The sequence below is a fragment of the Salvelinus fontinalis genome, chromosome 14 (genome assembly GCF_029448725.1).
Source record: "Salvelinus fontinalis isolate EN_2023a chromosome 14, ASM2944872v1, whole genome shotgun sequence".
Taxonomy (NCBI): domain Eukaryota; kingdom Metazoa; phylum Chordata; class Actinopteri; order Salmoniformes; family Salmonidae; genus Salvelinus; species Salvelinus fontinalis.
In genome coordinates, this window is record NC_074678.1 from 45,014,407 (window position 1) to 45,040,640 (window position 26,234).

At 41.5% G+C, this 26,234-nt stretch overlaps 1 protein-coding gene across 1 annotated transcript in view; it reads right to left on the reverse strand.

The window, feature by feature from the left end:
• Window positions 1-18,620, reverse strand: part of LOC129810968 (microtubule-associated protein 1S-like) — a 45,499-nt gene extending 26,879 nt beyond the window's left edge. The window contains exons 1-2 of the mRNA XM_055862015.1: window positions 18,452-18,620; window positions 2,318-2,419 (exon numbers count right to left, since the gene is read on the reverse strand). Of these exons, the coding sequence (XP_055717990.1) occupies window positions 2,318-2,419; window positions 18,452-18,608 (259 nt within the window). The 5' untranslated portion in view covers window positions 18,609-18,620. The remainder of the gene's footprint in view (window positions 1-2,317; window positions 2,420-18,451) is intronic.
• Window positions 18,621-26,234: the final 7,614 nt, after the last annotated feature.

Below are 26,234 nucleotides of genomic sequence, written 5' to 3' on the forward strand. Positions count from 1 at the left end.
CAGGCCCAGGGACAACCATGTGGAACTACTACATGCCTTTTTCTAAATTTTCCACCGTATCGGTGACACAATGAAAGCACCGGAACGGCAGCGGCAAGACTTCTAGTTCCTTTGAGCAATTCGAGCTGAAATGCAATGAACTGTGCCTGGCAGAAAGCGAAACTCATAGTAAACGGAGTCTAGAGGGGGCGAATCTATGGCAACATACTGGATAATATCTATGTTCAGAAGAGAGCCAGGTTTGACCAATTTGGTGAACTTAATTGCCTTGGCTCAGTGGACTGCAAAAAAATATATACAGTATATCACAAAAGTGAGTACACCCCTCACATTTTTGTAAATATTTGGGTATATCTTTTCATGTGACAACACTGAAGAAATGACACTTTGCTACAATGTAAAGTAGTGAGTGTACAGCTTGTATAACAGTGTACATTTGCTGTCCCCTCAAAATAACTCAACACACAGCCATTAATGTCTAAACCGCTGGCAACAAAAGTGAGTACACCCCTAAGTGAAAATGTCCAAATTGGTCCCAAAGTGTCAATATTTTGTGTGGCCACCATCATTTTCCAGCACTGCCTTAACCTTCTTGGGCATGGAGTTCACCAGAGCTTCACAGGTTGATACTTGAGTCCTCTTCCACTCCTCCATGACGACATCACGGAGCTGGTGGATGTTAGAGAGCTTGCACTCCTCCACCTTCCGTTTGAGGATGCCCCACAGATGCTCAATAGGGTTTAGGTCTGGAGACATGCTTGGCCAGTCCATCACCTTTACCCTCAGCTTCTTTAGCAAGGCAGTGGTCGTCTTGGAGGTGTGTTTGGGGTCGTTATCATGTTGGAATACTGCCCTGCGGCCCAGTCTCCGAAGGGAGGGGATCATGATCTGCTTCAGTATGTCACAGTACATGTTGGTATTCACAGTTCCCTCAATGAACTGTAGCTCCCCAGTGCCGGCAGCACTCATGCAGCCCCAGACCATGACATTCCCACCACCATGCTTGACTGTAGGCAAGACACACTTGTCTTTGTACTCCTCACCAGGTTGCCGCCAGACACGCTTGACACCATCTGAACCAAATACGTTTATCTTGGTCTCATCAGACCACAGGACATGGTTCCAGTAATCCATGTCCTTAGTCTGCTTGTCTTCAGCAAACTGTTTGCGGGCTTTCTTGTGCATCATCTTTAGAAGAGGCTTCCACCTGGGACGACAGCCATGCAGACCAATTTGATGCAGTGTACGGCGTATGGTCTGAGCACTGACAGGCTGACCCCCCACCCCTTCAACCTCTGCAGCAATGCTGGCAGCACTCATACGTCTATTTCCCAAAGACAACCTCTGGATATGACGCCAAGCACGTGCACTCAACTTCTTTGGTCGACCATGGCGAGGCCTGTTCTGAGTGGAACCTGTCCAGTTAAACCTCTGTATGGTCTTGGCCACCGTGCTGCAGCTCAGTGTCAGGGTCTTGGCAATCTTCTTATAGCCCAGGCCATCTTTATGTAGATCAACAAATATTTTTTTCAGATCCTCAGAGAGTTCTTTGCCATGAGGTACCATGTTGAACTTCCAGTGACCAGTCAGTATGAGGGAGTGTGAGAGCGATGACACCAAATTTAACACACCTGCTCCCCATTCACACCTGAGACCTTGTAACACTAAAGAGTCACATGACACCGGGGAGGGAAAATGGCTAATTGGGCCCAATTTGGACATTTTCACTTAGGGGTGTACTCACTTTTGTTGCCAGCGGTTTAGACATTAATGGCTGTGTGTTGAGTTATTTTGAGGGGACAGCAAATGTACACTGCTATACAAGCTGTACACTCACTACTTTACAATGTAGCAAAGTGTCATTTCTTCAGTGTTGTCACATGAAAAGATATACTCAAATATTTACAAAAATGTGAGGGGCGTACTCACTTTTGTGATATACTGTATATATTTCACAACACCAGCAAACGAGAGCCTGTCAAAACATTCCAAGTACAGTTCACAAATGGTATGACACAAATCAGCTGGACAGCTCCTCAGCTTTTTGTTCCAGCATGACCTGACACAGACTGTCTCAAGTTACTGCAGCTGGTCCTCACTATACCAACCACAACAGCAACCATTAAGACGTCATTTTCTGCGTTGAAACGGATAAAGACGTACAGTCGAAACCAAGCCGATCAAGGACGACGGATCCCTTGCCATGATCCCCATCGTGTCAAGAGACTTAATACTGAGGGCCAACAGGGAGGGGTTTTACAGTTCAGTCACTGATGTTTTTACCCAGAAGGATAGACGGACGGAAAAAGCTCCTTACCTTTTATTTCTTCCGAGAAGAAGGCAGAGTGTCGAGACACAAAGAGCTTGAGCTGCTCGTCCAGGTTACAGAATGTCAGGTCCACATCCCATGAGCGGATGCCTGTGAAAACACACACACACCAGGGTGGTTAGGAGAACACTCAATACTCAAGTCAACAGCATGTTCAAGTATTCAAACCAAACATACACTTAACATGACAGGTACTTTTACTTATCAGAGACTACAAAGTGAGATTCCAAAGGCCTTGAGGAAAGTGAAGTACCATTCATTTGACATAGGATATTATATTTCTATTCTCGTAACGAAAGGCAATGCTAGCTATTGTGGAGTTTAGTTGCACCTGACAGAAGCCATACAGACTTACAGTATATGTAATTAGTCAGAGATGGAAGTAGAACGTGCCCAGGCTCAGAGTTGCTTCATAATAACATACAGACATAACTCTGCCATTTTACAACCCGATTATTGGACAACACTGCCTAGAGTAATTATATCGTTGAGGTTTGTGTTAATGTCGGTTAGGCTAAGGGATTGTTTTTAGAGGAGAAAGGGAAGGATTCAAACTGAAACTACAACTGGGGAAGCAAATACTTCAGGGATGGGCTGAGAGACTAACTCACTCACAGATAACATGGAAAATGCTACTTGTGTACCGGTAATGAAATTACAAACATATTTTGAGTTAAAGCTGCAATATGTAACTTTTTGGGCTACACCAGCTTCAAACAGCTGAAAATACAATGTTTTTGGTTATGGAAAATATATTTCACAGCTGGATTAGGTGGTGCAATGATTCTCTACACAATGACTGCTTGTTTAGTCAAACGGAAATTAGGCGAACTATTCGAATTTTAGCAACTAGGAATTGGCGGAGCAATTTCTGCATATTGCACCTTTAATAAGTAACTCACATACAGTAAACAATATAATAGGTTATGGCTCTGTCACTGTTGGAGGTTCTTTTTGTAACGTCAACATGCTATAAATACCATTCAGCTTATAATTGCACGGAGGCCTCAAATTCCTAGACTAAACGACATAGCAGAAGTACAATTACATTATGTAAAAATAGACTAAATACAATAAAATTACCAAGACATGAACTAAGAGTATGACAATATGATAATAAGACAGAATATAATGTGTACATTTCATCTACAATTTTGCTGCAATTAAGCTATAGGCTAGCTATATAGCATAGGTTAAAACGTGGACCTATACTGTATGAAAAATGTATACAAAGGGTATGTCTGTCATGTCTAATGTGGTACACGGGTGCAGTGTCAAATTCAAAATGGGAGGGCACAGAATTCATATGGTCCATATGACGTGCCCTGCATGACAAGAGAGCTACACTGCCAAGAAAGACCACTGTAGTAAAGGGATTAGCCATTTAAGGGCTTAAGCATTGCATGTGGTGATGACATAACTAACAGTGGGCGGGCAATATCAGATTCAACTCTACTAGAAAAAGTAATGAATGCTAAACAGCGAAGTAGACCCTGGTGAGCAAATTGACAGACTTCTAATTTAATAATCTAAATATTGTAATGAAGACATACTGTAGGCCTATTTGAACACAAAGGGCAAAAGACAAAAAAAGAATTCCCCTGCCTATACGACCATATGTATGATGAATCTTCACTAAAAAAGATTTGCAGAGAGAAGATCTGCTTTTGAATTCGCTCACCATAGTGAAGATCAAGAGTGACAATGAAAAAGCAAGAGGAAGCAGCCTCCCCTTCTGTCTGTCTGGGACAAATTTAGCTCCGACCTCATCGGCACATGTTATTTTTATTACTTCTCCAAAAACAGAGAAAAAAGCAGTAGAAGATTTTTTTTATACACTGCAAGGCAGCCCACTAGTCTCCCAGTCTTCCGAGAAGACAGTAACTCCTCAACCAATTGTAATCATTGCTCAGTTCCTGGCATGAACATTTTAACAAAAAAAGGTGAGACCACTGGCCTAGGGACCAGCCCAAGGTTGTTTCAGCTCATTCTGGAACAACTAAATGAAGATGGGACGATATCTATAAAATTCATTATTATACTCTGTGGCACTATTGTTAGGCTACTGCTGAACTGTTTAATAATTGGCAAATTACACAGAAAAGGGACGGCTAATAAATATATATATATATATATATATATATATATATATATATATATATATATATATATATATATATACACACACTTTCATTCAGCGCAACACACAGTCATCCTTTAAAAAAAAAAAAAATTATATCTCATATATATAAAAAAAAATATTGAATGAAATGAAAGTGCGTGTTTTGATCTCTGGGGTCGGGCATTCCATTCTGAACGACCAGCCATTCTAGACTGAACTGCCACTACAGACATTGTGTTGACATTATTTCTCATTCTTGTAAAATTCTGTTTTAAAGTTTGATGAAGTAATGCTACAGTAGCTTACTGCTATGCTCGTTAAGGATTTTTGCAAGCTCATTCAAATTACACAGAGAGCAGAAGGATATTAGTTTGTCACAATGATCTAGCCAAGCACACTGTTTTAGCATGCATCCTATATTAAACATTATTTACGTTTGTAACACTGAATGTCTTGGGCAGCTCAAAATAAGTTACTGCCCTTTGATCAGGAAAGGAAGATCCAAATCACTGAATACCGCACCCATATAACAATTCCTAGTTTTGTTTCTAGACTGAAAAGACTGAAGCAAATGTCTCAGAATAGCACCCAGGCTAGGGAAGAACATGGACCTGGGCATTACTTTACTTCCGTATAACCTCAACAGGCAAACATCTTTGTCTGGCAGTGATTTGGAACTTGCATTGAAAAGATCTAGCCATTTGTCCTGATTTGCATGCACATTCTGAGTGAAATGAATTGATTCAAAAGGAAAACAGTACTAAAAAGGGTCTTACTGGACTCACCAGCTCCCGCTTTCTCTTGTTATGCACTTTACAAGGAACACATGACTGGCTCAACTGTTCTGGGGAATAATGTGACATGTGAAATGAAGAACGCAATATGCTTTATCTCCTAACGTATTGCACAAGTTGACAGCAAGTATTAACTTAAAAAGTTGCTACAAATATTCAAAATCATTGAAAAACTTCCCCAAAAAATAGTTGACGGTAGGGCCGGGCGATATGACGATATATATCGTGTGACGGTAGAAAAACGTCTATCGTTTCATATTATGCTCTACCGTTTATTTCGTTGTGTCGCAAATCACACTTTACGGCAATAGTGTTCGGCAATTGGAAGTCGCTTTGCAACACAAACAAACATAGAGGAGAGTGAACGCGACACAGAGCACGGAGACCGTACCTAAAAGAGGGGCTACTTCGGTCGCATGGACGTGGTTTGGGTATGAAAAGTCTGACACGGACCAGAAAACCATCCTCTGCAAAATATACCGCAGGCCGGTCCCAACAACAGGCTCAAACACCACTAACCTCTTACCACCTACGCAAGAATCATGTGAAACAGTACGGAGAGAGTCTACGGATGAGACCCAAAAAAGTACAGTCGAGTGCTCAAAACAAACCCCTGACTCAGACGTTGCAAGAGGCTTCTGCCCGCTGCACACCATATGGCAAAGAATCACGAAGATGGAAGGAGAACAGCTGCCGTTACAACTTACATCTGCAAAGACATGGCCCCAATTTACACGGTCGAGAAACAGGGGGTTTCATGAGTTGGTGCAAACACTCGACCCAAGGTACCAAATGCAAATACCTTTAATTTGTTGAGTATAATTCAAAATGTAATAAGAAATAGGCCTTCACAAGGTCATTTTATATAAACTATTTATTCATTGAATTTACAGAAAATGTGTATATCGTGATATGTATTGTTATCGGGATATGAAATGACCTATCGGGATATGAGATTTTGGCCATAACGCCAAGCCCTATTTGATGGTATTGAAAAACCCATCTCATGGCTTTTTCCAAATACCCCAGTATACCTACTGCTCAAGCCTGCATACCGCCGCAACTGATTCATAGATGACGCAATCACTATTGCACTCCATACTGCCCTTTCCCACCTGGACAAAAGGAACCCCTACATGAGAAAGCTGTTCATTGACTACAGCTCAGCGATCATCAGCATAGTGCCCTCCAAGCTCATCACTAAGCTAAGGACCCAGGGATTAAACAACTCCCTCTGCAACTGGATTCAGGACTTCCTGATGGGCCGCACCCAGGTGGTGAAGGTAGGTAACAACACATCCACCACAGGGGTGCGTGCTTAGTCCCCTCCTGTACTCCCTGTTCACCCACAACTATGTGGCCGGGCACTCCAACACTATCATTAAGTTTGCAGAAGGCACGACTGTGGTGGGCCTAATCGCCGAGAACGATGAGACAGCCTACGGGGAGGAGCTCAGAGACCTGGCAGTGTGGTGCCAGGACAACAACTTCTCCTTCAACGTCAGCAAGACAAAAGGAGTTAATCGTGGACTGCAGGAAACAGAGGGCCGAGCACGCCCCCATTCACATCAACGGGGCTGTAGTGGGGCGGGATGAGAGCTTCAAGTTCCTCTGTGTCCACATCACTGAGAACCTATCATAGGGCTGGGTGATATGCCCCCCCACCCCCAAATTTTGGGGGGGATTTATTTTTAAATTGGACGTTATGACAGTATTTTATGTTTTGGAATAAATAAAGTTCTTAATTTGCTTTATGAGTACTGCGTAACCCTAGGGTGGAAACACATACATTCTAAGAGACTTCAATGGTTCTTTCTCCCTTCTGATTGTTTTATACTGTTCAATTCAACCAAAGTAAACATTTCCTGCACTTATTTGAGAATTTCCACACTGCCACGCACGATGTGCAAGAAATCGGAGCCTTATTTTTAACCAATTGTTGCAATTGCAATTTGACTAGCGATTTAGAGCAAAACACTTGGGTTAACTGTTGGAATCATGGAAATACAATGACTATTCAAATGATATAGTTAAAATATAATAGTGGGCACTTTGAATAAAGTGTTTGACATGACAAGAAATGGAAATGCCAGGGAGGAGTTGTGTCAGGGTAGGAACTAAAGTGTTGTTATGTGTTTCCTAGGGGACCCTATAATCTTTGGCTACATTGAACGTTCTCTCTTAACTACTTCGTGTAGCTGACATTCTTGCTTCGTGTATTCCTCTTTCATTTAGAAGATACTGTTGCACAAACATGCTGATTTAGGTCTAAACCATCACTGGTATTATCAGGCTGTATAGCTAATTATGTAAGCTCTTACTCAGTACATGTATTAGCTAGCTAGCGATTAGCATTAGCGGCTAACAAGATTTAGGAACAACTTGCTAAGAAAATACACTAGCTGTTTGCAGATGTAAGAAACACAAACTAATAGTGTAATTATAAAAACGCTAGTGGATTTATATTAAGAACCAAAGTGAAAACAGCATTGTTGTCATCAACATTGTTGCGTGTCCTGCATTGACCATGCAGACTGAACGCAAGTGTCTCTTGGTCGAGGAACAACAAATGAGCTTGAGTGAAAGGTCTGTGTGGAAAGCGGCAGGACTCAAGTAACGAAGTAAAATATAAAGATGGACATTACACACCGCGTATAACATTTAACAAACCAAACATTCAAATACCGTTATAGAAGGTAAAGTAAAAACCCAAACTGGTCCGTGCACCAATAACAGTATATCGTAAGAAAAGGTATACCGCTCAGCCTTAACCTATCATGAGCCAAACACACCAACATAATCTTGAAGAGAGCACGACAACGCCTCTTCCCCCACTCAGGAGGCTGAAAAGATTTGTCATGGGCCCTCAGATCCTCAAAACGTTGTTCAGCTGCACCATTGAGAGCATCTTGACTGGCTGCATGCCACTTGGTATGGCAACTGCTTGGCATCCGATCGCAATGCGCTAGTGGGTAGTGCGTACTGTCCAGTACATCCTGCAATCCAGGACCTCTATACCAGGCGGTGTCAGAGGAAAGCCCTAAAAATTGTCAAAGACTCCAGTCACCAGGTCATAGACTGTTCTCTCTGTTACCGCAATGGAAGCAGTACCTGAGCGACAAGTCTGGGATCAAAAGGCTCCTGAACAGCTTCTACCTCCAAGCCATAAGACTGCTGAACAGTTAATCAAATGGATACCCGGACTATTTGCATTGAGCCCCTTTTCTTTGCACTGACATTCTTGCACTGGCTCCATGCACACTTACTGGACCTTACACACACACACAAACTAGGGCTGGACGATAAATTTAATAAAGTCGAATTAATGTTTTTGCACGATATTCCAAATGCCTGTATCGCAAGGCATCAAGATTTTGTTTTCTTTTGTTTCTATGAGCGTTTATGGCCGCTTGTTCTCATGTTGTCTTTTTGGTCTCGTCTCTTTCTGTGCACCTTCCCATTTACACCAGAGATCTGTATGTAATGACGAGATGATCATCCTAATATAATATCATCCTAGGACCATGCCTCAGGACTACCTAGCCTAATGGCTCCTTGCTGTAACCAGTCCACCTGGTTGTGCTGTCCCCAGTCCACCAGTTTCAACTGTTCTGCCTGCGGCTATGGAAACCTGACTTGTTCACCAGACGTGCTACCTTGTCCCGGACCTGCTGTTTTCAACTTTCTCACCCCCGCAACTGCTGTTTAACTGAATGATCGGCTATGAAAATACATTTACTCCTGAGGTTGCACCTGTTGCACCCTCTACAACCACTGTGATTATTATTTGACACTGCTGGTCATCTATGAACATTTGAACATCTTGGCCATGTTCTGTTATAATCTCCACCCGGCACAGTCAGAAGAGGACTGGCCACCCATCAGAGCCTGGTTCCTCTAGGTTTCTTCCTAGGTTCTGGCCTTTCTAGGGAGTTTTTCCTAGCCACCGTGCTTCTGCATCTGCATTGATTGCTGTTTGGGGTTTTAAGCCGGGTTTCTGTATAGCACTTTGTGACATCGGCTTATGTAAAAAGGGCTTTATAAATAAAGGCAGGCGACAAGCTGAGGTTCAAAATAAGCCCATAGAAACACATTGGGCTTATTTTGGACACATTTTGGCGAGACTGAAACCTCGCTTCGCCTCTTCCTCTCTTTACTAGGGCCATCCCAGACTAAAAAATAATCTTGGTAGAACGAGTCTTCTGTTCTTTCGACCAATTGATAGGTCGAAATATGAGATATAGATATATGTCTGTCTCTGTCTGTCTACACACAAAAAATTAGACACCTACACAAAGGGTTTTTCTTGATTTTTACTATTTTCTACACTAGAATAATAGTGAAGATATCAAAACTATGAAATAACACATATGAAATCATGTAGTAACCAAAAATAGCCACCCTTTGCCTTGACAGCTTTGCACACTTGGCATTCTCTCAACCAGCTTCTCCTGGAATGCTTTTACAACAGTCTGGAAGGAGTTCCCACATATGCTCAGCACTTCTTGGCTGCTTTTCCTTCACTCTGCGGTCCGACAAATCCGAAACCATCTCAATTTGGTTGAGGTCGGGGGATTGTGCAGGCCAGGTCATCTGATATAGCTAATGTATCATTTTTTCCCCTTTAACGAGTCCGACGTGAAGGACATACTGCTTTCCCGGGAACAGGCCCAAATCCCAGTAATTTGCGTAAAGACGGAGAAAAAGAGGACGGAGGTCGGGCTGCCTTCTGAGAATTCATAGGCGATCGAATAAACCCCCACTGCTTTCCGTTCTAGCTAACATGCAATCATCATTGGAAAATAAAATCTATGACCTACGAGGAAGATTAAACGACCAACGGGACATTAAAAACTGTAAAATCTTATGCTTTCACAGAGTCGTGGCTGAACCACAACATTACCAGCTGGCTGGTAAAACAGCCCTTACACAGCCTGGAGGTATGTTGGGTCATTGTCCTGTTGAAAAACAAATGAGTCCCACAATGAAGCCCAAAGATAGAAAATATCCTGATAAAATAAATATCCTATTATTCACATTGGCTATGCATGGCCTGTTTTCAAGAAACTTGAAACATTGTATCAATTATTGTATTAACTTGGTCCAGCCTAAGCTGGTGCTAGGAAACATTGAATAAAATATTCTGGCGCTAGTGAGCTCCGTACAGACAAACACAGCCGTAGGCTGTTTTGCGCAAGGGATAAGTAGTACTCAGGTACACCTATTTTATGACCTTTCCACCAGATCAGAACATGACATTTTTTTGGCCCCCTTTCATGCCTAGTGGCAATCAGAAAATTGTGTACAGATCCAACATGTGGCCATGCATTATCCTTCTGAAACACGAGGTATGAATGGCATGACAATGGGCCTCAGAAACTCAGTATCTCTGTGCATTCAAATTGCCATCAATAAAACGTAATAGTGTTCGTTGTCCGTAGCTTATGCCTGCTCATACCATAACCCCAACGCCACCATGAGGTACTCTGTTCACAACGTTGACATCAGCAAACCGCTCGCCCACACAACGCCATACACATAGTCTGCGGTTATGAGACCGGTTGGATGTACCGCCAAATCTCTAAAGCAAAGTTGGAGGCAATTTATGGTCAAAAAATGAACATTAAGTTATCTGGCAACAGCTCTGATGGCCATTCCTGCAGTCAGCATGCCAATTGCACGCTCCCTCAAAACTTGAGACATCTGTGGCATTGTGTTGTGTGACAAAACTGCACATTTTTGAGTGGATTTTTTTTTGTCCCCAGCACAATGTGCACCTGTGTAATGATCATGCTGTTTAATCAGCTTCTTGATATGCCACACTTGTCAGGTGGATGGATTATCTTGACCAAGGAGAAATGCTCACTAAAAGGGACATAAACACATTTGTACACAAAATTAGCAAAATAAGCATTTTGAAAGTATGGATTGTTTCTGGGATCTTTTACTTCAGCTCATGAAACATGGGACAAATACTTCACATGTTGCGTTCATATTTTTGTTCAGTATATATGGCAATGTGTATTATGCAATATTGACATATCTTTGGTTATAGTGCGTAACAGTATCCGGTTCTCTTTATTGTGTCCCTGACTATGGCAACTGTCGGATGCATGGTGCTCATGACAGAAACGTTCTTTCTTGCCTTTAATTGGTATAGTGTGAGTGTTGTCATTCATCAGCACCGTTGTGGAGTACAACGACTGTGCAGGTGCCTTATTTTGAGGGAGGAAGCTCCCGTCTTGCTTTGTTCATGGTGCCGACTAAGCTTGTTTTATTTGCAAGCAACTTCTTCACCAATGACAGTAAAGTGAAGAAATTGTCCACTGTGACATTTCTCCCCTTGCCAACGTAAAGTTCCACAAGCCTCATCACCACATTCTCCGACACTTGCTCACCTGCTGCCCGATGTGGATCTTTTCCGAAATGGTGCCTTCCCTTCCCTTCTCACCGTTTCATTTGGTGGTGGCGCGGGAACCTGCTCAGTGCGCACCATTTTGCCTTTTTTGCACTTAGGCCTCAGAGGTGTAGAATCAGAAGAATAATCAGAGAGGTCATGATTCATTTAGGTTCAGTTGAGGCAATTACCAGGGTGATTATCAACTGGCCACTGCACCTTCCAACGTCGGGAGAATGAGCGGAGCAGGCCCTACTGTCGGGAGGAAGGGCAACGGGGAAAACCATTCAAATAATGACACGCCCTCCTAAAACTGGTTCTAATTCCAGTTCTGTTTGTGATTTAACAATTCTAACAACGACAGTGTGTTATATAGACTTTTTTAGGAAAAGTCAACGACGGAGGGGATATGACTTTAGAAATGGCAGAAAAATACAATTAATTCATGAGCTGTCAAAATGACCGCTTTAGCGGGTCTAGTGTTAAGCCAGTGGCACATACAACACAGACACTCAAGAGGGAGTACAATGGACACTGGTGGTAGCAGATGGGAAATGGGGCTGAGGGGTCCTGAGAGGATTCTAGAGTACACAGAGGCAGCTGCTAAGTCTCAGACAAGAGAAGACTTGTCTGGGCTAGACTAGGGCTGGCTTGACCCACCGTTGGGTTGGAGCAAAGAAAACCCCAGCAGGTCAAAATGTCTGTTATCTTTTCTATGCCGTCCATCAGCACATTACAACAACACATAAGAACCAGCACAGCTGAACCAACTGACAGACCACCTGCACAGCGTTGTTCTTTCAATAGGAAGCCCCTCTTCTATTTGCACTTTGCCAGCAATCACAAGCATGTTCACCATGTAGAAGGGATAGAGTATTCAGGGTCTGCATTCATTTAAAAAAATGTACAAATTTACAGTCATCACCAAATACTTTTAATCATGTTATACTCAGAGAATCTTCAACACAAGACCGTTTCTTCAGGCTTGTTCCCCAAACAAAATCATTAACAAAGCGCCTGCCTCTATCACTGACCAGGAAGGGAAGGATATGGTGAGCAGTGTGACACACACACACACAGAGGAAGTGTTTGTGACATCAGTCACATGGCCTCAACACAGATACTGACGGGCAATTCCACTGTAACAGAATTAAGCTTTAACACAGTTTTCACATTAAAATGTATGCCAAACAAAAAGCATTGATTTCAAAAGTTTAACAACATACAACTCTATGCACGAGGACTACTTTTAACAATTTCCATGGAAAAATGTACAAAACCTAAATTTAGTGGAAGAACTTTGCAGATGCAAACTTTGGTAATGGAATTACGGTAAAATCTGTTTTTAATGCAACCAGGTTTTTCAAAAACTCTTAAATATCTGCTCCAAATTAAGATTCAAAGATGTCTGCAGAAAGAAGGGTATGTCAGCTATGACATGGCACCTTGAGTTTGAAAAAAATCTATTTGGTTATTAAACTACAGTAAGTGAAGTGGATTTACACCCGGTAATGGAATTATGGTAATGGTTCCCTGATCTGTACTACACAGAAATGCATAACTATGGAAATGAATGTCATTCTCCTTTGGACATCTTTACTGTACTGTATTGCATTGTACTATAATCGACTGTGTTGTAGTCACTGTCCTGTACTTTACTAACTGTACTGTACTCTTCTATGCTCAACTCACTGTACTATCAAAGCTTGTTAAGCATTTGTCCATGATAGGCTCAGATTTGGTCCAGTCCGCTCTCTCTGTGGACGTTAACATCAAGGCCAGGGTGGACTGACCAAATTTCAACTACTTTTCAAAGTTCATGGACGTCCGGTGTCGATCGGGACTCAGTGGGTGAGGATGCAAGACAGGAGGCTCATGGGTATGTGTCAGTATGAGCTGGGTGATCCGTGCAGTGGCACAGATCAACATAATTAAATGTTCATGTATTGGAGTACAAATTGTCTTTAAAAAGTCACCAGAAGTAACATTCTCAGTCGTTCTACAAAAAAAAGATCTTCCAGGGGGAATTCACCCAGACCCCTGTAGCCGCCTAACTTTTCCATTGCATCAAAACAAAATCCTAGGGGAAACACTGCTAATGACTGAACTTTACACATTCAGTCTCATTATGGGGGTACAAGCTCTCAACAAGATGCAGCCAGAGTCCAGTATTTTCACACTCAGACACACAGCTGCATCGTCCCTAGTACCCTCCCTTGCCCAAGCTGAACGAGATAGAAATGGTAGACAACATCGAATGCCACTACCAACTTACCCAACCTCTGCATTTAAGGACAATGTTCTCCTAGCAACCCAGGGTATTCTGGGTAGTACATCCACACCTCGCCTCTGAACTGCACGGTTGTTGGAGTCTGTCTGGATGGTGATAAGGTAACTCCGAATAGCTAATGCTAAAGGGGTAGTGGAAGAACCAACGTGTACGTCCTGACAACGGAGACTTTATTCTCTGGCACTCTGGTGAAGCTAAGCTGAAGTAAATAGGTTGCATTATTTATGCTCGGCAGCGTAGCTGGGCTCTCAGGGCTGCCGGCTTCTTCAAGAGACTTCACCATTCCATCACACTGAACGCTGCCAAGGCACACTGAAGGAGGCATGACAATTACATATTTTGGAGACCAAAACTATTCACTGACATTTGCAGTCAATTCTTGTAAATGGTACACAAGTTGCCAACTTGCATCAATTTATGGGAATCAAGTGATGTTTGTGAGCATGGGGAAACTATCCGAAATAACATGCTAAATGTAGCAGCAGATTCTACAAGCCTATGCAAAGGGCACGGAAATAAAATCAAAGTGATTCCTCATAAAACCCAGACAAAAGAAGACTATCCAATGTCAAACCAACTTTGCCACGGGTCGAACACCGGCCTGCTAATTGGTGAAAGAAGTTGGCTAGCACTAGCTAGCCTAGGCGACTTCAAGACAATACCTGGTTAGGCTGTTTCAAGTTATCTAGAAGGGTGAGTGACTAACAGTGTACAAGTGATGCGCGGGTAAGTCGCTCTGGATAAGAGCGTCTGCTAAATGACTTAAATGTAAATGTAAATAACACAAAGTCCCCGCGGTTATATCCGCGGGGTGGGCGGGTTTAGGGCCATGAAATATTCAAGTTTCAGTTTCAAGTTTTAATGTCACATGCACAAGTACAGTGAAATGCCTTTCTTGCAAATTCAAAACCCAACAATGCAATAATCAGTAGCAATGTAATCGTAGAAAAAAAACATGAGAAATAAGACAAACACAATAAGTAAGTAAGCATACTATATACACACAGGTTCAGTTCCAAACCATATTTGCAATGTGCAGGGATACTGGAGTAATGGAGCTATATACAGTGCATTCAGAAAGTATTCAGACCCCTTCACTTTTTCCATATTTTGATACGTTACAGCCTTATTCTAAAATTTATTGAATATTTATTTTTAATTCAATCTACACACAATACCCCATAATGACAAAGCAAAAACAAGTTTAGACATTTCTACAAATGTAGAAAAAAAATTTTAGGGGGGGAATACAACATTTGCATAAGTATTCAGACCCTTTACTCAATGCTTTGTTGAAGCACCTTTGGCAGCAATTACAACCTCGAGTCTTTTTGGGTATGATGCTACAAGCACAGTACACCTGTATTCGGGGAGTTTGTACCATTTTTCTCTGCAGATCCTCTCAAGCTCTGTCAGGTTGGATGGGGAGTGTTGCTGCACAGCTCTTTTCAGGTCTCTCCAGAGAAGTTCGATCGGGTTCAAGTCCGGGCTCTGGGTGGGCCACTCAAGGACATTCAGAGACTTGTTCCAAAGCCACTCCTGCGTTGTCTTGGCTGTGTGCTTAGGGTCGTTGTCCTGTTGGAAGGTGAACCGTCGCCCCATTCTTGAGCGCTTCATCAAGGATCTCTGTATTTTGCACCGTTCATCTTTCCCTCAAACCTGACTCGTCTTCCCAGTCCCTGCCGTTGAAAAACATCCCCACAGCATGATGCTGCCACCACCATGCTTCACTGTAGGGATGGTGGCAGGTTTCCTCCAGACATGACGCTTGGCATTCAGGCCAATCTTGGTTTCATCAGACCAGAGAATCTTGTTTCTCATGGTCAGAGTCTTTAGACTCCAAGCGGGCTGTCATGTGCCTTTTACTGAGGAGTGGCTTCTATCTGGCCACTCTACCATAAAAGCCTGATTGGTGAAGTGTTGCAGAGATGGTTGTCTTTCTGTAATGTTCTCCCATCTCCACAGAGGAACTCTAGAGCTCTGTCAGAGTGACCATTGGGTTCTTGGTCTCCTCCCTGACCAAGGCCCTTCTCCCTCGATTGCACCATTTGGCCAGGCAGACAGCTCTAGGAAGAGTATTGGTAGTTCTAAACTTCTTTCATTTAAGAATGATGGAGGCCACTGTGTTCTTGGGGATCTTCAATGCTGCAGACATTATTTGGTACCCTTCCCCAGATTTGTGCCTCCACACAATCCGGTAATGTAACAAAATGTGTAAAAAGGGAAGCGGTCTGAATACTTTCCAAATATACTGTATATGTCAACAATCCTTCTACCAAAGGACTATTCTGTGGATTACATTTTGTGAAAATCCCTCAAATCATAATTTTTTGTCTGTATTTGAGGATTCACTCATCACCATTTGATTTGTTACTAATTTTCTAAGTAGCCGGAAGCAATAAAAATCGCATATTCTTCCATTAACTAACGCTATACAGGTGTGACACACAAATCAGGATGTTGACGTTATTTGGAAATATAATTTCCTGCTATTCATTGAAGCGTGAGTGGGAAGAAAAGAAATCAGCTACAAGCAAGTTACAAACAAGCGTTGTGAATGTTACTAGCCTTGGCGTGTTCAAAGCTCACCGCAAACTGTTTCTTTCTACAAAATCGGAACTATTAAGGCAACACCCTGACAGATGCGCAGGGCTGTATGTTAGTAACTAAACTAAAACAAACAGCAAGAAGGCACCCTTACAAAAACCCTTACAAGCTTGGGGAAAAAGCCCACCCATTCCGTGATCTCGTGTGAGACTAGAGGACCCTGAGGTCTTGAGTGGTCTCGAGAGGCCAGACCTTTACAACGATCTCCTGTCTTGACCCTGGAGAAGTCAGTGCACAGGGGAGTCCCTCCCTGGTGAGAAACCACCAGAAGTCCAGCACAGTGGCATCTTGGAACCAGACAGGAGTCTTTAAACACAGTGCATTTTATGGATGCAAGCCAAGATAAACTTTCCTCCAAAACAAGCAGTCTTAAAGGGATGAGGAAGATGCAACGTAGGCTAAATGTAATCTAAAATGTCTCTGCCTGCTCAATGTGTTTACTGCCGTGTTTAGTAAACAAACATACCACACCTTTCTCTGGAGCAATGTCCTTGGAAAGTGAGGCAAAAGCTATTCGGCTCCTTAGATAGAGCGGCGGGTACAAATGTTGAGCCCTTCCATTGGCTTGTTGCCATGGGATGAAAGAGTGATTTGCAGTGTGGCTAGTAATGCAAGTCTGTAAAAGATGAACTCAGCATAAAACAGCTTTCCTCAGCTAATCAGAAGTGGGAAATGACAGCTATTGGATTCCTCAACACTACGAGCCAAGCAAATGTCAATGCACACACAAAATGGAGCCCCTGCCCACTACCAGACAGAGGCAACTCTGCATCATGTCATGTAATCATGTAATTGAAATAAATGTGATTCATGATAGAAGTACACAGTTGCCTTAAATCACTCAGAGGCACTTGCTGTCATCAAGAACAATCTTATATGGTGTACAAACAGAGAAGAAAAAACAAAATTCAGCTTAGCTGCCCAAGCTTTATATACTGGTAACAAAATAGCATAGAACATTTTTATGAATATGCTTCAATGACAAGGTCATCAAAGCCACTAATTAGAACTCTGGTGACCACCTGCACATCATACAGAGTCATTCTAGGTAAGACAACAGAAAATGAAGCATTGTACTTTGGAGGAAGGGTTTTAGACATGTCTGACACTTGAATCCCAGAATGATTACTGCGAAATGGGTGTAAAAAAAATACTTTATATAATGCTGAAATGTGTTAAATTTAAATAAATGAATGATAATTTACACAAAATATGTATTCGTAAATATGGACGACAGTATTTAAGATTTAAATGTCAGAACTAATCATTATAGAGTAAGTGCTAAAGCATGCCATTGCATTAAATGGTCTTTTAACTTTAAATTATGCCTGATAATTTTAAATAGTTTAAACTTCCGTTGCTAACCTAGCTGTCTAGTTTATGGTCTGATTGACAGCTGGTCTATCAGGCAAGATCATCCAAAGCTAGTGATCAACTGGTAAATCAGATTCGAAGTAAAATAATATTGCCCATTTTGTTTTGTGAACTTACACCATCACACCATATTGACCATTTTGTTTTGTTAACTTACACACCATGCAGATGCCCTCTGCTAACCATCTGCCAGGAGATTCAACATCCTTGTTGTTATTGTATCCCTTACTGGCTTCCTCCTCCCTTATCTTTCCATTTAATGTCTACTACAAACGGGGGGTGCGTGTGGCATCATCTTTAACGTTGTATTTCGTCGTGGAAAACATTTACATACATTCACGAGACTAGGGGGATATTTCCGTGACAATTGGCTGATGTGTGTGTTGATTTGCAATTAGAACCATTTGTTGACGGAATATACTTGAAACCGCAGTAATACAGTATGCAACGTCACCTGTACTAAAGGCGCTAGCTCGAGCCAAATCGGGAGGTGGAAGCGCAGTCTGGCACTAAATCAATCAACATTGGTCCACATTACCTCTCTTTATCTCTGCAACCACGTAGTCCACAAATCCAGTCCGACTATGTCCACCGACAATGACGAGCAGAGAATACTTGTCGTTACTGAAGCCAGGATGCAAAGTTCGGTTCGCATTTTCCATTGCTTCGATCGCTTCCGTTTGTTGTGTCGCCATGTTGAAAAGTTTGGCAAATGATGTCATACAGAGACGCCCCTACTTTATCTATAGGGCGGAAAATCTGTAGATTGACACTTTACAAGGCCAACCGAATCCCTGTGGCCAGGGTTAACGATACATTAAAGAAACCAATGGTGTATATAAACCCTGGACTGCTAATGCGATGTATTGGCCATTGTTGCCGCGTTCAAAACAACTGAGAACTCAAAAATCTCTGACTTCAGACTTATCAGTGCGTTCAAAACATATATGAAAAAACACTTTCAAGATCAACTGGTTGAAAGATGTTTAATCAATACTGATTCAAAATGGTATTTCATTCCAAATAATGTGTTTAATAAGTTGGGAGGTCTTCAATTTTTACTGAAATGTAATTATATTCCTGCTAGGTTTCACCGGCTAGGTTTCACCAACAAGCTTAATGGCCTGGAAAATATGTTTCCTGCACAATTTTTCCCCACATAAAGCTCTTTTGTGGAATAATTCAGACATAACTGTAAGGAATAAGTCATTGTTCTACCCCAGCTGGCATGAGAGGAATATTGACTTTGTTATTGGTGTTTTCGACAACAAGGGTAATATTCTCACATATGAACAATTTATAACATTGAAAGAGTTTCCAATACCTTTCAGAGAGTTTATTTCTGTGATCAAAGCCATTCCCAGTGGTCTAACTACACTAATGAAAACTCATCTTAGCTTTGGTAATGATCACAAAGTTTATCCAGAACTTAAATTGGAAGGCGTTGGCTTACTTGAGAAATCTTGTTGTAATAAATATATAAGACAAATTCTTCATTCACAAAACCAACTTACACCAAGAGGCACATTTTTCTGGAACATGCTTATTTATTCCTGACATTGTCTGGAAAAATGCATGGTTAAGGCCTTACAAATATTGTATACCAAACAAAGTTAAGGAAGTACACTTTAAAGTTTTACATAAGAGATATCCATACAATTTTATGATATCCAAATTTGTGGCTATTGATGGTATCTGCGTTTTCTGTGAAAAAGAATGTGAGAATCTGTCTCACTTGTTCTTTGAATGTAAATTTGTGTCAGAATTTGGGGAAAACCTTGCGAAATACTTATTTACCGTTATGAACACTACCCATGTTTTTGACATGACAAATATAATATGTTACTATTGCAATGATAACAAGACCATTGAAATGATTGTGAAATGTTTTATTCTTGTTGCCAAATACTTTATACACAAACAAGAATTCCAAAATTCTATACCAAAATTACAATTTTTTTGATTGAATATAACTATTTTATTAAAACATTAACCCTAGTGAATAACAACAAGAATAACGTTTTCTTAAATCATTACAATAAGATTTTTTCAGAGTGATTACAATTGCACTAGAATTGTTTATTTTTTCATATTTTTTGTTTGTTTTAGTATTTTCTCGTTAATACCTGCGCTCTGTTTTGTATGATGTAAGAATGTAAATTGTTGATCTGCATTTTGAATTTAAAAAAAAAAAGACTGTGAAAATCGATTTCAACGGTCTTTTTTTTTCATAAAAAAAACAACAATATATACAGTATATTTTATTAAAGGGTAACATGCAAAACACAAAAAACATTACACCCAGAGGGATTATACAAATAAATAAGGAAGAGAAAAAATAATAATACAAATCCACATTATATCAAATCAAATACAGACATGTAGCGAATACTTTTTTTTTTTACATTTTGTTTTGTATACGTTTTAATGATTCAAAATAGTTTTCCCAATCAGATACATTTTGATTTGTTTGAAAAATGTTCCTAATAAAATAAAGAGATTAATGACATACTGACGTTCACTTGTGGAAACAGTGTAGTAAAATAATATGTCAAACGTAACTATTTCAATGGTTGTATGCATTTTGTTGCAAAGATATAGTTTTACATCAATCCAGAACACCTCACTATGTAACAATTACAGAATAAGTGTTCGATAGATTCCGTTTCTAGTTCACAAAAACTGCATTCACTGGTAACATTAGGTATATATTTAGAAATCAAGCTATTACATGGGTAGAATCTATGGATAATCATAAAGGAGATCTCCTTTACTTTATTGGTCACCATAAATTTGTGTGGAGTGAGCCAAGCATGGCGCCAGTTTACATCAAACAATGAAGTCCAACAAAATATAGCAGAAGGAATAGAATTCATGTATAAAATATCTGTCACGCCCTGACCTGAGATATCTCTGTTTTCTTTATATTTTGGTTAGTTCAGGGTGTGACTAGGATTTTGTAGGTCTAGGTGATTTGTATGTCTATGGTGGCCTGATATGGTTCCCAATCAGAGGCAGCTGTTTATCGTTGTCTCTGATTGGGGATCATATTTAGGTAGCAATTTTCCCTTTGGTGTTTGTGGGTTCTTGTTCTATGTTTAGTTGCCTGTATGCACTACTCATATTAGCTTCACGGTTCGTTTTGTTATTTTGTTTGTTTGTTCGTTCAGTGTTCATTCTTAAATAAAGAAGAATGTATGCATACCACGCTGCACCTTGGTCTCCTCCTTACAACGGCCGTGACAGAAGAACCCACCACAAAGGACCAAGCAGCGTGTTCAGGAGGAATGGACATGGGAAGAGATTCTGGATGGCGCAGGACCCTGGACACAGGCGGGGGAGTATCGCCTTCCGAAGGAAGAAATAGAGGCAGCGAAAGCGGAATGGCGATATTACGAGGAGAAATACAAACGAGGCAAGCACGAGAGGCAGCCCCAATACTTTTTGGAGGGGGCACATGGAGCAGTCGGCGGAGCCAAGGAGCGAACCAGGGACAGTCAGGGAGTCGGATGAGGAGTTCGACGCAAGATTCTGGAGAGAGGTGCTAGCACTGAGAGCGCTGCAGAGCGGGCGTGCTGGGGAGAGTGTGACTGGTCAGACACCGTGTTACGCAGTGATGCGCACGGTGTCTCCAGGTCGCATTCATAGCCCGATGCGCTCTATTCCAGCTCTTCGCACTTGCCGGGCTCAAGTGAGCATCCAGCCAGGACGCAGTGTGCCAGCTTTACGCTCCAGATCTCCAGTGCGCCTCCATAGTCCAGTACGTCCTGGTTCTCCTCTCCGCACTCGCCCTGAGATGCGTGTCATCAGCCCGGTACCACCAGTTCCGGCACCACGCATCAGGCCTCCAGTGCGCTTCCACAGTCCAATGCGGCCTGTGCCTCCTCTCCGCACTTGCCCTGAGGTGCGTGTCCTCAGCCCGGTACCACCAGTTCCGGCACCACGCATCAGTCTTCCAGTGCGCTTCCACAGTCCAGAGCTTCCGGCGACAGTCCCCAGTCCAGAGCTTCCGGCGACAGTCCCCAGTCCAGAGCTTCCGGCGACAGTCCCCAGTCCGGAACCTCCAACAACGGGCCACAGTCCGGAACCTCCAACGGCGGCGATCCCCAGTCCGGAGACTCCGGCGGCGATCCCCAGTCCGGGGTCTCCGGCGAAGGTTCCCAGTCCGGGGTCTCCGGCGACGGTTCTCAGTCCGGGGCCTCTGGCGATGATCCGCAGTCCAGAGCCTCCGGCGATGATCCACGGTCCGGTTCTACAAAGGCGGAAGGATCAGCGTAAAGAGGGGGGGCTGCGTCCAGAACCGGAGACGCAACCGAGGGTAGATTCACACCTCCCCTATAGGTTCAGGTTTGCGGCCGGGAGTCCGCACCTCTGGGGGGGGGGGGGGGTACTGTCACGCCCTGACCTGCGATATCTCGATTTTCTTTATATTTTGGTTAGGTCAGGGTGTGACTAGGGTGGGTACGATAGTTTTTGTATTGTCTAGGCTTTTTTGTATGTCCAGGGTTTTGTAGGTCTAGGTGATTTGTATGTCTATGGTGGCTTGATATGGTTCCCAATCAGAGGCAGCTGTTTATCGTTGTCTCTGATTGGGGATAATATTCAGGTAACCATTTTCCCTTTGGTGTTTGTGGGTTCTCGTTCTATGTTTAGTTGCCTGTATGCACTACTCATATTAGCTTCATTGCTCATTTTGTTATTTTGTTTGTTTGTTCAGTGTTCATTCTTAAATAAAGAAGAATGTACGCATACCACGCTGAACCTTGGTCTCCTCCTTACAACGGCCGTGACAATATCCCTTAATAAACGATTGTTGAATTTATTATCTAGTAAACCTATGTCACGCCCTGACCATAAATTGCTTTGTATGTTTCTATGTTTTGTTTGGTCAGGGTGTGATGTGGGTGGGCATTCTATGTTGTATGTCTAGGTTGTCTTTTTCTATGTGTTTGGCCTAGTATGGTTCTCAATCAGAGGCAGGTGTCAGTCGTTGTCTCTGATTGGGAGCCATATTTAGGTAGCCTGGTTTTCATTGTGTTTGGTGGGTGATTATTTTCTGTTGTGTGTCTGCACCATACAGAACTGTTTCGTTTTCGTTTCTGTCTTTCACGTTGTAATTTTGTATTTTCAGTGTTCACTTGATTCATTACATATTGACATGGACACATACCACGCTGCGCATTGGTCCTCCTCTTCTCATTCCAACGACGAGCGTTACAACCTATGCCATTCACCTGGATATCGCTTACAATAGGAGATGTTCCAAAATATGTATTATTCTAAAGTAAAGATTTTATCCCACTAGGTATAGCTTTTATAACAGTGTCATTTTCCTACCTAGAAACCTCACAGTTGTATCTTTCCATAAATTCTCTCTGCGTAAATAGATTCCCACTAATACTAATTGGCTGACAAGGACAATGTTTTTTGAGAACCAGTTACGGTAAAATAGCATCTTGTTTCTATGTAATATCGACCCATTATTCCATATAAAACATTTATGAGATGAAAAGTTGTGTTTATACAGCAAAGCCCAGGACATTAAAGCCTGCTTGTGAAAAGCTGCCAATTTCACAAGAAGTTTAGGGACATTGTAGTAAAAAATTAAGCCCCGAGCTTCTGAAAAACAAAATGAGATATAATATTCTAGAAACTATGAGGATTTTGTAAGTACCTTTTAACCCAGTTGACGTTTGATATCTGTTTAAAGAGAGTGAAGTCTAAGACATTTAGACCGCCATCACAAACCCTGTTGGTGATAACATCAATTTTTTTCTTATGTGGCTTGTTTTTCCGTATGAAGTTGTGCAAAAGCCTATCTAAGGTACAGCACGTGAATTTGGGAAAGTCAATAGATTAAAAAAGATAGGATGCACGAGATAGCCCCTCAGCTTTTGATAAGAGCACTCTAACTTTTGATAGATTCAGTTACAGGATTCAAACTAAGATCATTCACCGCCTTAAGGTTTTTGGTGATCTTTACACCAAGGTATGTTACAGTATATTTTTCAGAGATGCTGATTGACAGCTCCTTTCAGAACAAACAACTCACATTTGAAAAGATTTAATGACAAATCTGAGATTTTGGAGAACTGCTTCACAATATCTAATGCTAATCTAGCTTGTGACACATTTTTCAAAAAAAGTGAGGTGTCATCCGCCATTTGGGATATCTTGATCTCTCTGGCCTGGAATGTAATGCCTTCAAATTGACTTTGATAAACTAATGAACATAAGATTTGAGATACTAACAAAAATAAAAAAGGTGAGATTGAACAACCTTGTCATATTCCTTTGTAAATGTTAAACCTTGAGAATGTTCCATGAAAGAGTTTGATACAGCTATTGCCACCATTATACAGAGCTCCTATAGAATCAACAAAAAAATGACCAAACTTCAAATGCTTAAGACAATCAAAGATAAAATTGTGACTTACACTATCAAATGCTTTCTGAAAATCCAAAAATAAGATAACAGGGAAGTCATCCAATAGACCAGCCTCAGATTATTAGATATATGGCAGCCTTTCATAAACCCTGATTGACATTCATCAATCAGATCATTCAAGCATGACTTCAACCTTTTCACAAAGATTGAGGCTATCATTTTGTAGTCGTTATTTAGCAGTGTGATTGGACGTTAATTATCAATATTTAAGAGATCCTTGTGTGGTTTAGGTATAAGTAGTTTTCCCTTCTTTATAGCCTCCTTAAAGGTTTCGAGTAAAAATTGTGCTATTTCTTCAGAGAAGGTTTTGTAAAATTCAGAGGTTAATCCATCACAACCTGGAGATTTGTTATTTCGTAATTGACCAACCCCATATTGGATGTCCATAATTAATCAATAAATAAAGACTGATTTAATTCTTCACTAACCGAGTTAACATTCTCTATAGAATCAAGGAGATCCCTAGAGTTACTCAAACTGAGTGAAAAAAATTGAACAATAAAGCAAACAATTCAACGGAAATTCAACAAATTAATAACGTAAAGCTGGCAAAAGGCTTGGATATATAAGTAGTACATTCTATAAGAATTGCAAATACACTAATTAAAAAATATATACATCGTTCCATTGATTCCAGTCTAGCCATAACAATGAGCCTGTCCTCCTATAGCTAAGGAGTAAAGATTCTCATAAAACTTAGTGGTAAAGTCTGATAATAACTCTATCCTCAGAGGTTACCCCATTAATCTTACATTTACGAAGTGTGCTGAGTTCCCCACTCCTATTTTCCAAATTAAAAAGGTATCTACCGGTACTGTTCTTTTCACCTTTTTCAAGCCATTTTTTTCTGGATCTTATGAAGGCTCCTCTAGCCTTTTCCTCATAAAATGTATCAAGTTGATTCCGTAAATTGTTCAATTTAGCTTTCTCATTAAGATCAAGATGCTCAATCTCTGCGATATCAACAATTGTCCTAGAGAGCTCAGCTACCTCACATCTTCTTAAAGCAAGCCGTTTCCCATAAGTAATACAGGCTGAGCGGAGTTTAAATTTCAGCAGTTCCCAATATTTCCCATATTCTGCATTAGAGGTAGCTGAATTCCAGTAAACAGAAATTAGATTCTTAATCACATTTTTAAATCATCATGCAATAACAATGAGTTATTTAATTTCCAATAACCACCAGAATATTTCTTATCATCATTACTGCACATTCTTACAGTCAGCCAAATTACTTTATGATCCGTTGGGACTGCAAGCAGTATTTTTACCTCTACAGTCTTGGGTTCAAGACTAGAGGTTGTCACCCACAAGTAAATTCTTTAAAATATATATATATATTTTTTTTTCTTCTCCCTTTTTCTTCCCAATTTCGTGGTATCCAATTGGTAGTTACAGTCTAGTCTCATCGCTGCAACTCCAGTATGGACTCGGGAGAGTTGAAGGTTGAGAGCCGTGCGTCCTCACACACACACTTAACCCTGAAGCCAGCTGCACCAATGTGTTGGAGGAAACACCGTACAGCTTGCGACCGTGTCAGCGTGCACTGCGCCCGGCCAACCACAGGAGTCACTAGTGCGCGATGGGACAAGGACATCTCTGCCGGCCAAACCCTCCCCTAACCCAGATGACGCTGGGACAATTGTGTGCTGCCCCATGGGTCTCCCGGGCGCAGCCGGCTGCGACAGATCCTGGACCACAAGTAAATTCTTTATTTTGGTGAACGATCTCTATTACTCCATGTGTACTGTTTCTCTCCAGGGTTTTTAATTCTCCATATGTCAATTAAGTCCATATGCCAATTTGTTCACACCAATGTTAGGCCTATGGGGCAATCTATCAGTCTCATTATAATAAACCATATTAAAATCCC